The sequence below is a fragment of the Aphelocoma coerulescens genome, chromosome 4 (genome assembly GCF_041296385.1).
Source record: "Aphelocoma coerulescens isolate FSJ_1873_10779 chromosome 4, UR_Acoe_1.0, whole genome shotgun sequence".
NCBI classification, from domain to species: Eukaryota; Metazoa; Chordata; class Aves; order Passeriformes; family Corvidae; genus Aphelocoma; species Aphelocoma coerulescens.
This window is the reverse complement of record NC_091017.1, coordinates 38,982,856-38,995,776: the sequence shown is the minus strand read 5'-3', so window position 1 is coordinate 38,995,776 and position 12,921 is coordinate 38,982,856. Positions and strand designations below refer to the sequence as shown.

The 12,921-nt window shown below is 38.7% G+C and overlaps 1 protein-coding gene across 2 annotated transcripts in view; it reads left to right on the top strand.

Annotated features, from left to right (window-relative positions):
* MARCHF1 (membrane associated ring-CH-type finger 1) overlaps positions 1-12,921 on the top strand; it is a 297,172-nt gene extending 284,251 nt beyond the window's left edge. For both annotated transcript variants that reach the window (XM_069013622.1, XM_069013621.1), the window contains 2 exons: positions 6,339-6,486; positions 8,753-12,921. In XM_069013622.1, coding sequence (XP_068869723.1) covers positions 6,339-6,486; positions 8,753-9,054 — 450 coding nt within the window. In that variant the 3' untranslated portion in view covers positions 9,055-12,921. The remainder of the gene's footprint in view (positions 1-6,338; positions 6,487-8,752) is intronic.

The following is a 12,921-nucleotide window of genomic DNA, read 5'->3' as shown; positions in this document are numbered from 1 at the left end:
CAAGTTGTTTAGATGGCACAGAGAGGCCCAGAATGCTTTTATTCAAATAAAAAGGTTTGAATTCTCATCTCTTACGAACTCTTCAAATCTCCACTATGCTATTTTATTCTCCCAAAGTGAGTGGAGCCCTGTTGTCCTTTATTACTATTATTTCTTCCTCTTCCACCAACTGCACAAATTCCCTTCTGCAAACTACCATGGCAGCTGCTTTCCTCCAGCTGCTAGGCTGATAGCAGAGAACAGCTCACTGTGGAGCCTGAGCCAATTAGTACTGCAACAGGTGACCAGAAAGCCTTCCCTAATATAAATGACTCTGAGCTACATGTTCAGACTATTGACATATCTTCACTGCTCAGCTCACTTCAGCATACACTGCTGAAGTTCTTTCTCAAAAGTGCTGGCTAAATCCTTTGGGTTGAGTTTCAGGTAAGAAAGATCTTTTTCTCTGTTTTTAGTCTGTGCACAGAATGCAGTTTCTACAACAGCCCCTACTAAGTAACTTTAGCCTTTATTTTGCAGCCGTAATTACTTTAAGATAAAGGTTTTCTCAAAGTATTTCTTTAGAGAATTCTTTAGAAAGAATTCAGGAAATATTGCATGATGACTTTAGCTCTAGGCGAGAGCAGAAGTCCTTCCATCTGTGGGTGTTATTTACATACATTACATTACATACATAGTCATTTTTTTCTGCTAAATGATGGATAGGGAGAAAAATGTCAGGAAAAATATTTAATATTAGCAGTGTCATAGCCCTACCAGATTCCCCTGTCAGACCTCCTTACATGCAATTTTTAAAACAGGGTTCCTGAAAATAGCCAGGAGTTAAAAGTCCAGGCATTCATAGCATATTGCAAAGCAGCCCACTAACTTCACCTTCAGTATTTGGCATCCTCAGTGCTGAGCCCCTGCAGAAGAGAGACCATCAGCTGTTAGAGGTGTGAACATGCAAACCTGCAGTAGAACTGCAGTTGCTTCAGGACATCAGTGTAGACAAAAATCTGTAGCCAGTGTGACAGAAGCTTACCATGAGCAGGAGGCAACGTGTGGCCACAAAGTGGAGGATGGGAGCAGGCAGGCAGCAAATCTACAATGTGAAGGTGGGGAAAAGAAACACAAGCAGCAGAGTTTGCTGAGTGCCATTGTGAGGTGTGGAAACAGCTTTTGTGTAAGCAGTGTGAAGCTTTCGGTTCTGCATTGGGCCATCATGAAACCACTTTGCAGAAAGCGTAATATATGGGAAGGAATTAAAATTGCAGATCTCTTTCTGTTAGGAGAGGCTGTGTTGGAATGTAGGATATGAAGCAGCATGCCCACACTCAGAAGGAGTGTTTTCAGAACATACTAAACAAAATATCTGTAATTATTTGTTGCATATTGATTAATCAAGCTTTTATTAGAAGTGACATGCAGGGAGGCAGATTTTTGTCCTTTAAAATAAATATGAGAGATTTTCTCAAACTATGTTACAGGAAAGGGAAGTGGTTGGTTACACATGATTTACAGTTCCCTGTATGTTATTAGGGTTTTTTTTTCTTTTTTCTTTTTTTTTTATTTTCCCAGAAGACTCATGACTACACTCTGTAATTACGAGAGTGGGATTTGAAATCAGTAACCATTCTCTTGAAATTTCTGAGTGAAATAATCTTTAAAAACAAAAGCAAAAAGCGAGGTAGAAGCCTAGAACAGGGTACAGTTTTACAGATGCCACTTTAAAGATTATTCCAAATTTCTCTGGCAGTAACGCATAGGAATTCCGACTGAGGTTCACGTTGTGTTTTAGAAGCAGCTGTAAGTAGTAGTTTGGGTGGGACGAGTGTTTCTGATCATATTGACAACCCAGTTTCTTTCCTTTCTGGCTTCTTGGTAGGAACCTGTGAGTCAAGCAGTCTCCTACCACCCTCCAGTGGTTTTCAGAGCACAGTGCAAGCAACGTGTTAGTAAAGTTATTAACATAAAAACGGGGTTGGGGATATTCCAAGCTTTCTACTGGGGACACATATTGTTACACTTTGGATTGGTGACTTGTGTAAAAGGTCTTTTGGTCCTGGTTAGATGTTATAAAGTGTTCTAGCACACCTGTTCTGTGAAGCATTATGATATTCATGCGGTTGCTTGCACATTAAACCATCTGCATCTGTGATGATTTCCAGTCTTTCTTTGCATTGCTGCCAGGATTACAGAATCTGTGGTTGTGACAATTGGATGTACAACAGTGAAGGGGTGCTTTGTAGGGGGCTGGGCAAAAAGCTACAGTTTTTCTATGAATTTAGTGGCTCAATAATTTGCAAGTCATGATAAATGTCTCCTCTGGCTGTTAATCTTCCATTTCTTTCTCTCGTTAGTCTCTAGAGCACCTTAGGAGTATTAATTTCTAAGTTTCCAAGGAAAATTGCATGTGTGTACTTAATTCTGTGCTATTTTCTGTTCTTGGTGGCATCTGATATTCTATCCATGGTATGTCACCGTGTCATCAACCTGATGACATTTTTCTTGGAGATCACTGACCAAGGTAATAAAAAACATGACACAATTTATCTTGCTATTATGAATGTAGCAAGCCGTGAAAACTGCAGGACCTTCAAAACACAGCAGAGATGAATTTATCAGTGGTTAAGGAGGCATTAATGCACTGTGTGACATGAAAGGTAGCACCTGCCAAACCTCCCCACACAACTTTAGGCTGTATCAAGTCCTGGACTATAAAGCACAAGTAAAAGGGGCTGATGCTTTCATTGCTAGGTATATTGTTGTCTCGTCCTTTGTTATGGATTTTAAAGCCATTTTTATTTCACATAACTGTGCTTTGTCCAAGCAAGTCTGTGCTAAAACTAACAGTTATTTTTTTGATATAAGCCTATTGCGAAAAACGTAAAATAGGGAATTGCACTTTCCTGCTCCAGGACAACATAAATTGCTGGCTCGTCTACTAACATCACTCATCTAGTAGAGAGTGAGAGCAGTCACAAAGTACTCTCTGCTCAGCCAACCTAAAATACGTGAGTAGGATGGGGAAGTTACATCAGCTACAACTGAGATCACCAGAAGTATATTACAAAGTTTGATTGAATTTTCCCTTCTGAGTTCAGCCCATAATCACCAAAGCTGAGAGAACTGGGACTGCAGCAGGGCAGGGCAAAACAGAAGAGCGGCTTTGGGTCACACTAAGAACTGTAAAATGCTCCCAGGTATCTGTCTGTGAGAGATGGAGTCTCTCCTTGGACCTTATTCCTTTCTTGAATCCCAAATTGGGAGTACAAGATATTCTGCACAGTCTTCCAGTCCCATAATCACCCATGCCCTGGTGACCTCTCCTGGTGTCTTGGCAGGCCCCTTCTGTCTGGTGTGGTAACGTGTGCGTGGATGGAAGAGACAGGCAGGCAGGCAACAAAAGCAGGCAAGGCAAGGCAAGGCAAGGCAGGCAGTCTTGTGGGAGAAGAAAAGGGGCCAGTTAGAGGAAGCAGAGTCCAGTAGGCCTTGGCATGCTTTCTGGCTGGATTTGATCATGGGATGTTAGGAAAAAAGCCTGCTTTAGCCAATTTCTGCTGGCTCCCTCTCCTGATATACTTTTCTTGTAAATCTCAACAGAATTCTGTGAGCTTGTGCCTTTATTTACCTATCCTGCCTGCTGGTTGGTTGATTTTGTCTGGGTTTTTTCCACCTACAAAATGTTTACCTTTAGACTAATGGGACCAGCATTCATCTTTGACTGGGCATTCAGATCAACACTAAGGCTTTTGAGTATGTTAGAGAGTAAAATAGCTATAATGAGATTGCACATATACATGATAGTGACAATTTTGCAGAGTCTTCTCTCCAAGAGACCAAACGGTGTAGCATCAAAGTTGAGATGACAGACAAACTCTTTTTTTAAGAACAAATCACTCTTCTTCATGTTCTATGTTGATCTCTCAAAAAGCATCCACAGGTAAGTGAAGAGCTAGGGTAAACCCTTTCTTCCATCTGGACAAAGACAAGGTTTCTTTCTTTGGAAAGACAGTCTGTTACAAGACTTGAATTGAATTTTCTCTGGAAAAAGGATGAAAGTCTCCAGGTGAAAGGCTGTGTTACCTGGTGACTGTAAAGATGTAAGACTGTGATAATGCCACATACTGTCTGGTCTGACCACTGAATATTATGTACATGGACTACAATGAATATAAAGTTTTGCAGTTTTATTACTTAAAAAAAAAAATTAATACTTTTTTAAAATCTCCCATTTTTCCAGACTGCCATACAAAACCCAGCAAGCTTAGTTTTCACTCCTAAGTAGACGTATCAGAAACTGCAATGAGGTCTCAGCTAATAAATAAACTGATAGCTCTGACTCTTTGTATATTACTCAGGAAATACTTTCATCTCTCTAAACAGTTATTTTTGCTTTGTGTTCATGAAGCATGATCAGCAGGTCAGGGGAAGTGATTCTCAAGAGACCCCACTAGGATTGCTGCATCCAGCTCTGGGGTGCCCACACAGCACATGTTGGAGTGAGTCCAGAAGAGACCACAAAAAATGATCAGAGGGCTGGAGCACCTCTCCTGTGAGGAAAAGCTGGGACAGTTAGTGGTTGTTCAGCCTGGAGAGAAGAAGGCTCCAAGACCTTATTGCAGCCTTCCAGTACCTAAAGGGGGCCTGTAAGAAAGGTGGAGCAAACTTTTTAGCAGGGCTTGTTACAGCAGGACAAGGGCTAATGATTTTAAACAAAACAAACCAAATAAAGGTAGATCTAGACTACATTTAGAAGAACTTTTTAATGATGAGTGATGAAACAGTGGAACAGGTTGCCCAGGGAAGTGGTAGGTGTCCCATCCTGGGAAACATTAAGGTCAGGTTGGACAGGGCTCTAAGCTGTTCTAATTGAAGATGTGCCTGCTCATTGCAGGGGAGTTGGACTGGATGACCCTTAAGGTCCCTTCCAACCCAAAATATTCTGTGATTCACAGAATTTTGTCAAGGGCTAGAAAATGTTCTAGAGATTGTGTTTTGAGGCAACAGCTCTGAAACATGTCTTTAACTGCCATTAAACACTGAAATTTGTTTGGCCTGGTATGTCCTGCTCTACAAGCAGGAAGAAGTATTTCTGAGAGTTCTTCCTCTTGGTGACGTGGCACTGACCCTCCTCACGTTTTTCTGCAGTTGTGCTCCTTCAAAATGTAGAGTGACAGCAAAGAGTGTTCAGAGTAGAATGGCCATGTTGGTTCAGGTTGAAGGCTAAAAACATTTTGCTTGGATGGCATCTCCAGCCCTAGCCTAAGGAATTTAGAGAAATTTGTTACTTCCCAGAAAAAAAAAAAAAATAAAAAATCCCAAACAGTGAAAACAGGTAACAAAACCAAAACAATCCAGAAACCTAAACAAGGAAAACTAAGCCAAACTCACAGCTTGGCAGTAAATGTACAGCACAGCAGTGCTCTGCGGTGGCTGGGGTTGCTGTCCCAGCTGTAGCAGGTGGCAGCAGTGCTGTGGCAATGAGCTGAGTGTGGCTCAGTCGGTGTTTGCAGGGCCACAGGGAGGTGGCACTCGTGCTTTGCACTGCTTTCCTTCCTCACATGCCAGTGACTGACTCCAAGATTATCCATCGGAATTGAGGAATTTTGCTTTGAAGTGTCCTATTCTTTCATCTGTTTTCAAAGGCAAACGTTTTAGGAGAGAAGGGTTTTGTTTCAAAGAAGTGCTGGGAAAAAAACCGTGTCACAAATGAGATTAAAAAAAATCGCTTCAGGGGCTGCATTCTTCAATTGCAGAGAATAGTGTATTTCATCTTAAAATAGCTGTTACTTAAGCCAGGATTTAGCACCATAATTCACAAACAAGAGCCTGGAAGATCCTCTTGCATTGCTGAGGCTATTTGGCTGCTATCATATGTGATCATTTCCATGTAATCATCTTTTCAAGTTTATTGAATTTTCTCCTCAATGCATTTCCTGTGCTTTTATTTTATGGGAAGACTGTTACATAACTGCATTCCCCTCATTTTAATACATATTACAAACTAATGGTTGGGCTTTTTCTTCTCTCACCACCAGAAACGCAAATTTAAAGTAAATATTCATCTTTTTACTTGTCTATTAACATGTTATGGCTGTACTGTAATGAAATTACTTAAGATATCATTCACAAGCAGACACAAACAGAACAGAACTCTTCATTCCTCTGAATCTCTGAAAATGAGATCATTGTGAACAGGGACAATGCACATACTCCTGTAATGTGTATAACCAAAACCAAACGATTTATTAATTTTATTACTGCTTGTGTTTTTGGTAAAAAGAGCCACAATGGCCTAATCAGTTTAATGTAAAATTTTGTAAGTCAGATTTTTTTTTTTTTTTTAATTTCAGTGGGAGAAACTACAGATGACAACAAGTGAGAGGAGAAAAATCGTGTGTTCAGTCACATTCCATGTAATTGCAATTACCTGTGTTGTTTGGTCATTGTATGTTTTAATTGATAGAACCGCTGAAGAAATTAAACAAGGCAATGATAATGGTAAGTATCTTTTACCTTCTTTGGTGCTGTTGATAATGCAATGGCTGGCTTTTAAAAGCAGCTCTGTAACCAGTCCCATTCTGTTCTTAAATAACAGCTCACATGGCTACACCAAAGACTTTAAAGCAGAAGTTCTGAATGCGTCAGTATGAAAATCTTATCTTATGCCCCTGCAGAGAGAACTCTACTTCTTGTAATCATTACAACAGCTGAACTAGCCTGGAGGTTCTTCCTGGGTTATCTCCCATTATCTGGGTAATTCTAAAGCTCAGGCAAAAAGATGAGTCAAGTTCAAACAGCTCAGTGCAAGTTCAGGTCCTTAAAATAGCAATTTATTCATATTACTCACTTGAACCTTGATAGGAAGTCAAGTACAAGAGAGCTGCTTCATTAACAAGCTTCCTAATATGAACTTCCAAGAGACAGTTTTCCAGTTGTGTTAGTCCTTCATGTGGGACTTGAGTAGCATGGAAAGCCATTCCTGTGTCCTTTCAAACAGAATTTCACTGTGAATGTCCATGTTCCAGCTGTATTTATTGGTTAAGCACTGGAACAGAGAAGTGATGGAGCCTCCATCTGTGGAGATATTGGAAATCCAACTGGACATGTGTAACAAAATGCATGCTTAATGTAAGTAGGAGCCACACTTACCATATGTGGGAAATATATCTGAAATTGAACTACTGTTTTCCATTTCAAATCTAAGTTTATTTGGTCTTTAGTCTTAAATGCAATCATGATGATAAAAAGCTTTTGAGTTTTGATCTGAACTGAATTTAAGCACCCTAGAGGAACAAAGGTCTCTAACTTTGTGTTATATTCTGAAGTTAACATGGAAAACAAAACAGGTGGAGCTTTGTTCCTTGCTAGTTAGATAAATATTTGATACTCCTGATGCTTGCCTTTCTTGCCTCAGAGAGGAAAATAAGCAACAAGCCTCAGTAAGTCACAGATGAATACACACTACAAAGTCTTGTATTGCATTCTTTCAAAATGGGTAACCTTGTTTTTTATCTCAAAAAACCTGGCCCACAGGACAGGACTAGGAATGGCTTTGAACTTCTATTTATGAATACAACTACATCACCCTACTCATTACAAGTAGGAAGCTATTTCTGTAGAATAGCTGAATTTACATAACAAAACAGCTAACAGGAATTTTTGTTGTTACACACAATGCAAAAGAATCATGTTAATTATTCCTGGTAGGCTCAAAAAGTATTTATGATTTGTATAGCATTCAGTATTTGCCAAATGTAACAGCTGATTCTTTACACTAAAAAATGGACAGAGAGATGCCCTGAAGCTACTTACAACATGCAGAAGTAAGTGTTTGTGCAGAGGATGCTTTGCTCCAAAATTTGCTTGTTGCAGGGGAGAGTACTTTTACAAAAGCGAGTGTGTATTTGGGGGGAGTAAGAAGGACATATATGTAGTTTATTTTCTTCTCCATTTTCTCTCTTTAAATGGGAATTGCAAAGACAAAGACAGTAAGCACTGCAGAAAAAACACTTTTTAAACATATTTTGAGAAGGAGAAACATTGAAAGCCCTCAATAATACTAGTACTGTTTGTTAATATTCTGAGTTTAAAGATCCCATTTTTAAATGGGTACCTCAAATTATTTAAAGGGTTGAGGTTTTTTTTCTTTTTAGGGAAATATTTGATGCAAGCCCTTTAATTGCTAAACCTTACACTGGTTTATAGAAAAGCCAGTTTAAAATATATTTTAAATATACTAGAATTTATATGGCACCAGTGGTAGAGAATCAAGTTTCACATAAATTTATTCTGCTTTAAGAAACAGGTCTAGGTTCAGCTGAGCTTTCTGTCCTAGTAAAGCTCAAGTCTGAAAATTGGGCAATCCTGGAAAATATGAAAGACACAAAACTCTCTGTCCTATACCAGTTAATAAAAAAAGATGCTTCCTGTATTACCACGGAAGCAGCAGCAGCCTATCTTTAATGTTAACAGGTGGAAGAAACCCTGAAGGAAAGCTGCTGAGAGTGGCGTTGAGCTTCTTGTTTGGCCAAATGGGGGTAAAATCAGTTAAAAGTAAGAAGCAGTTTCCTATTCCATAGGCAGTTTCTTGGCTGACCTATGGAATAGGAAACCTCGTCTATTTTCTAGAGCCACAGAAAGTGTGTACACGCCCCAACAGTGTGCACATACCCGGTCATTCTTAGCAAGTGGCTTCTTTTCAGTATATGTTACTGAAACTCAGTGTTTGATATTCAATATATAACACAAACTTTCTATTTCAAAGGTGTCCTTGAATGGCCATTTTGGACAAAACTCGTTGTGGTGGCCATTGGATTCACAGGAGGCCTGGTCTTCATGTATGTGCAGTGTAAGGTTTACGTCCAGCTGTGGCGCAGGTTGAAAGCCTACAACAGAGTGATCTTTGTTCAGAACTGCCCAGACACCATCAAAAAACTGGAGGAGAAAAACTCCCCGTGCACTCAGCCCTCCGAGGTGAAGGACGCAGTGGTGGTGCCAGTAGCACAGACAGGTACAAACTCTCAGCTGGCAGCGGAAGAAGCGACATCGGAGGTCATGCCAGTTTGACACGGACAGCATTGCTTCTTCCTCGCAGAGTAAGACGTAGTGTTTGCTACACTACAAGTGCTACAAGAAAGTAGAAATGACTGTGCATTTTTTCAGTTCAAAAAACCCCAACCAAACAACAAAATAATACCCCGTACAAAAACCAAAACCATACAAGGAAAATGGATCCAGCAAAGCAACTTGTTACTGTATGGAATGTGACCGTTCGTGATGTAGTTTCGCAACTAGTCAGCAAGTGTAGTGGAAGTGGAAGTGTAGAAAGTGCAATAGAGAACAGGTTTAACAGACAATGCCAAACCAATGTGACAATGTACTTTTTTTTTCCTAACTGGGCTGGCTGGGAAAGTAGAAAACAGAAGTGTTACAATAATTTTGTTTACAGAAGACGCAAAACCTTTCATCTGTTTACTACTAAAAGTTGTATTTGCTATTTACCTTTTCAAAGATGCGCTTCAAAGGGTACCAGTCCAGTTATATGCATTAACAGAATTACAGAGAGCTGTATTGCAGCACTCGCTCTCTCAGCCTCGTACAGTAACACCTTCATGTGACTGTAGTGGAGCCTCAGTGTTTGGGCAGCTGTGTCATCTACGGATATTTGAACCAGCTGTTTTTAACTATGGCTGAATTTTTGAAAAGTAAGCAGTTCCAACCAGTATAAACTCATGTGTCCATAAGCTACAGACAGTCTTTTTAAATGTCAGTGAAGTAAGTACAGGAAGGAGAGAGTATGTCGATATGCATTTAGAAGAGCAGCTCTGCTGTTTATTTTACTTTATAGGAATGAATTAGACATAAATTGGATATGCAAAGTATTGAGGCAGAATTGTAAATGAAAAAAAAGCAGTCTACTGCAGAATCACACAAAAATAAATTGTCTGTTATCAAAGGTGTGGAAAAGGATGACATAGTAAAGATGGAAGCTATTTTTGGTTTTATTTTTTAAGATTCATGATACAGAAAGGTAGATGTAAGAGAACATACCTACCTATGTATCTTAAGAAAACATTAGTTTTTATCTCCTTGTTCTAAAAAGCTAGTTTTTATCTTCCTGACCGAAAAAAACAAATCAATGTTTTCCTTCTGTACAGGTAAACTTAAGGTGTTAGAGATTCAACAGTTCAGTTGTTAACTTCATGTTTTGAGCACTGGCATATAAAAATGAAGTGTGAATAGCATTAAAAGGTGCAATAGATAAATGAATGTAGATGTAATACTGTGTCCAACAGGGTGAATTATATAAGGAACAAATTTTGTGATTCACTTTGCAAAACTGTGGTGTTTACTTCAAGGGCACAAGAGCAAGTATTGACTTGGAGTAGTTACGTACTGGTGTGGACGAGTCTGGGCCCTGAACATAACATATATTTTTTAAAAAGTTGAAAATTCTTTTTTTAATATTGTATTTAGTAAAGGAGGAAAAGCAAAAAACAGCAAATAAAGAACCAGAGTAATAAGGACAGGAGAGTAGAGATTCACTTAAAGTAGGGGTATCTGCCACAATTACAAGTGAACTAGAATTCTACAGAAGCCTTGAAGTTTCTACTGGTAAATTTTCTCTTTCTACACTCACATATTTACAGTGAAATAACAGATTCATCCCATTCTTGCAAATATCCAGGCTGCTGGGCCTAAGATGTATTGGAGTTTATATACTAAGTATTCCTTTGTGAATGTTTACTGGCTTAAGGCTCAGGGAATACTAGAAGTAGCAGTGTTAGCAAGAAATGTGTCTTTAATCAGATCATTATATTCTTTTGTATTGGATTTGCTCTTGTAATTTGACTGTGACTAAGTGATTGTTATCTGGCTAGACAGGACACAAAATCTTGGTGCTTGAATGGGTCCTTAATACACGTCAATACTTGCTGTAAGTTACTCCAGGTGAGTTGGATTAATGTTGAAGTTTCTTCATGTAATGGCACACACTTTTTATATAAAATAATTTCCCAACTATACAACTGCAACTTCCAATTGTAGCAGCTTCTTATTTGAAATTACATACAAGAGAAACCAAATCATTTCTCCATTTAAAATTGTGGAGGAGACTTCAGAAGGTCTTCAGAGCATGATGACATGACTAAGGAATGTCTTGTATCTGCACATGCTTAAGGTAGTCTGCAATGGCATGGTTTTCAAAAAGCTACTTGAAAGGTAAATCTCATTATATCTGAAGTGAGACACTTAAAATTACTAACTCCATCTGAATGTTTGGAAGGATGTTTACAATAAACCTGAGGAATCGGCAAAATTTACTGACAAGGAACATTATTATGAAGGATAATTAAGAGCTTTCTGAAATAATAGTTTCTTACTAAGTGAAAGTAACCCTGCTGCTTTAGCCAGCTTGTTCTTTGACTGCTGTAGCATCATGACCCCATTGAAAGTACTTTATCCCCTCTTTTGTCAGTTTACTGGAGACTAATTCAATTGGGGTTTTTTTCTTGAACAAGTACAAAATTCACCTCAAAGAAGAAAAGATCTGAAGATTCTGAAAGCAGAACTGTAGCATCCAACAAGATTTTGCATTTTTTAAAAAAAATACACTGAAGAGTCAGCAACACAAAAGACAACGTGCAAAATTTTATACTAATGCCTTCAACTTCAAACACTGTTCTGGCACTGAACCATATATGCAACTGAGTTTACACTTAAATAAAAGAAAGGAGAAAGACTTCAGTTGAAATTCCTCCTCTCCCTTGGAAATATTTAATGTGGACAGCAGGAAAAGGAGCAAAATGGGACACTGTCTGTTAAGATGGACAATGAGACAAGTCACCAGCAAGAGAGATTTCAGCTGGTTTGAAGCAGCCTTTAACCTTTTGAAGCATTACAGCGTTAGTCCATGCATCCCTTTCTCTTCTTAGGTACACTGGATTTTCTAGAGCTTTCAGGGATTTCATGCAGGATTGGAGTTTGTTTCTGAAGCAGGGTACAACTTCGTCAAGAGGGCAAGGAGCTATTCATACTACCATGCCTTGGATTCTGGTCTTCAGTAATAAGTACACAAATAGAGAAACCAGACAGATCCTTACCAACCAATGCTTTTTCACTCCCACACAAAGTACAATTTTCTGTATTAATTTATTAACCACGGTATTCTAACCTGAAATAAACCTAAACAAAACAGTGTACTGAAGGTTATAAGAAAAAGTCTAAAGACTTTTCAATGAAGATGCCATCTCAAATAAAGAACTGTATCAAACTCCTGTGTAGCCACAGTGCAGCTCTGGCAAATATGCTGACAGTGGAATTTGGCCTGGCTAAACCTACAAGGGCAGAACCTGGCTCTGAGCTGCCATTAGCAAGAACAGCTTAATCTGCAGTCTTGTTTAAACAAAGTTTTAATAAAGGTAGGTAAAAGTAATTTGGTGTCAGGTCAGATCTGGATGTTTAAACAAGATACTCCTGTATTCACTCCTGTGAACGTGCACATTTATTTTTCTGTTTTTAAGTTACAAGCATTATAAAGTTTATTTCAAATTGGCATAAATATGCCACTTCTGACTATCAGTAGCATTACAAAGATTCTTGACTAGTCCAACTGTGCCATTCACACAACGCTATCTGAAGGTAGTGTTTATTTTTGTTGTGTAGAAAAAATAACAACTTCCCATCTCCAGAACAAACAGTTAATAATTTCCAATAATGCAATGAAACTTACACTCTGATGAAAGTATTTTACTGTGTATAATATTCGAAACTACGAGTTTGTGTTACTTGTTTAACTCCCTCTCTTTTGCAAAAGAAAAAGTATATGTTTTTGTGGGTGAATGTGTACTGGAAGACAGAAGGCAAGGAAAACAAAAGTAATGTATCTGCTTAATGTTGTGAAAAAATGTATTTGTATTAAACAAATTACTCAAA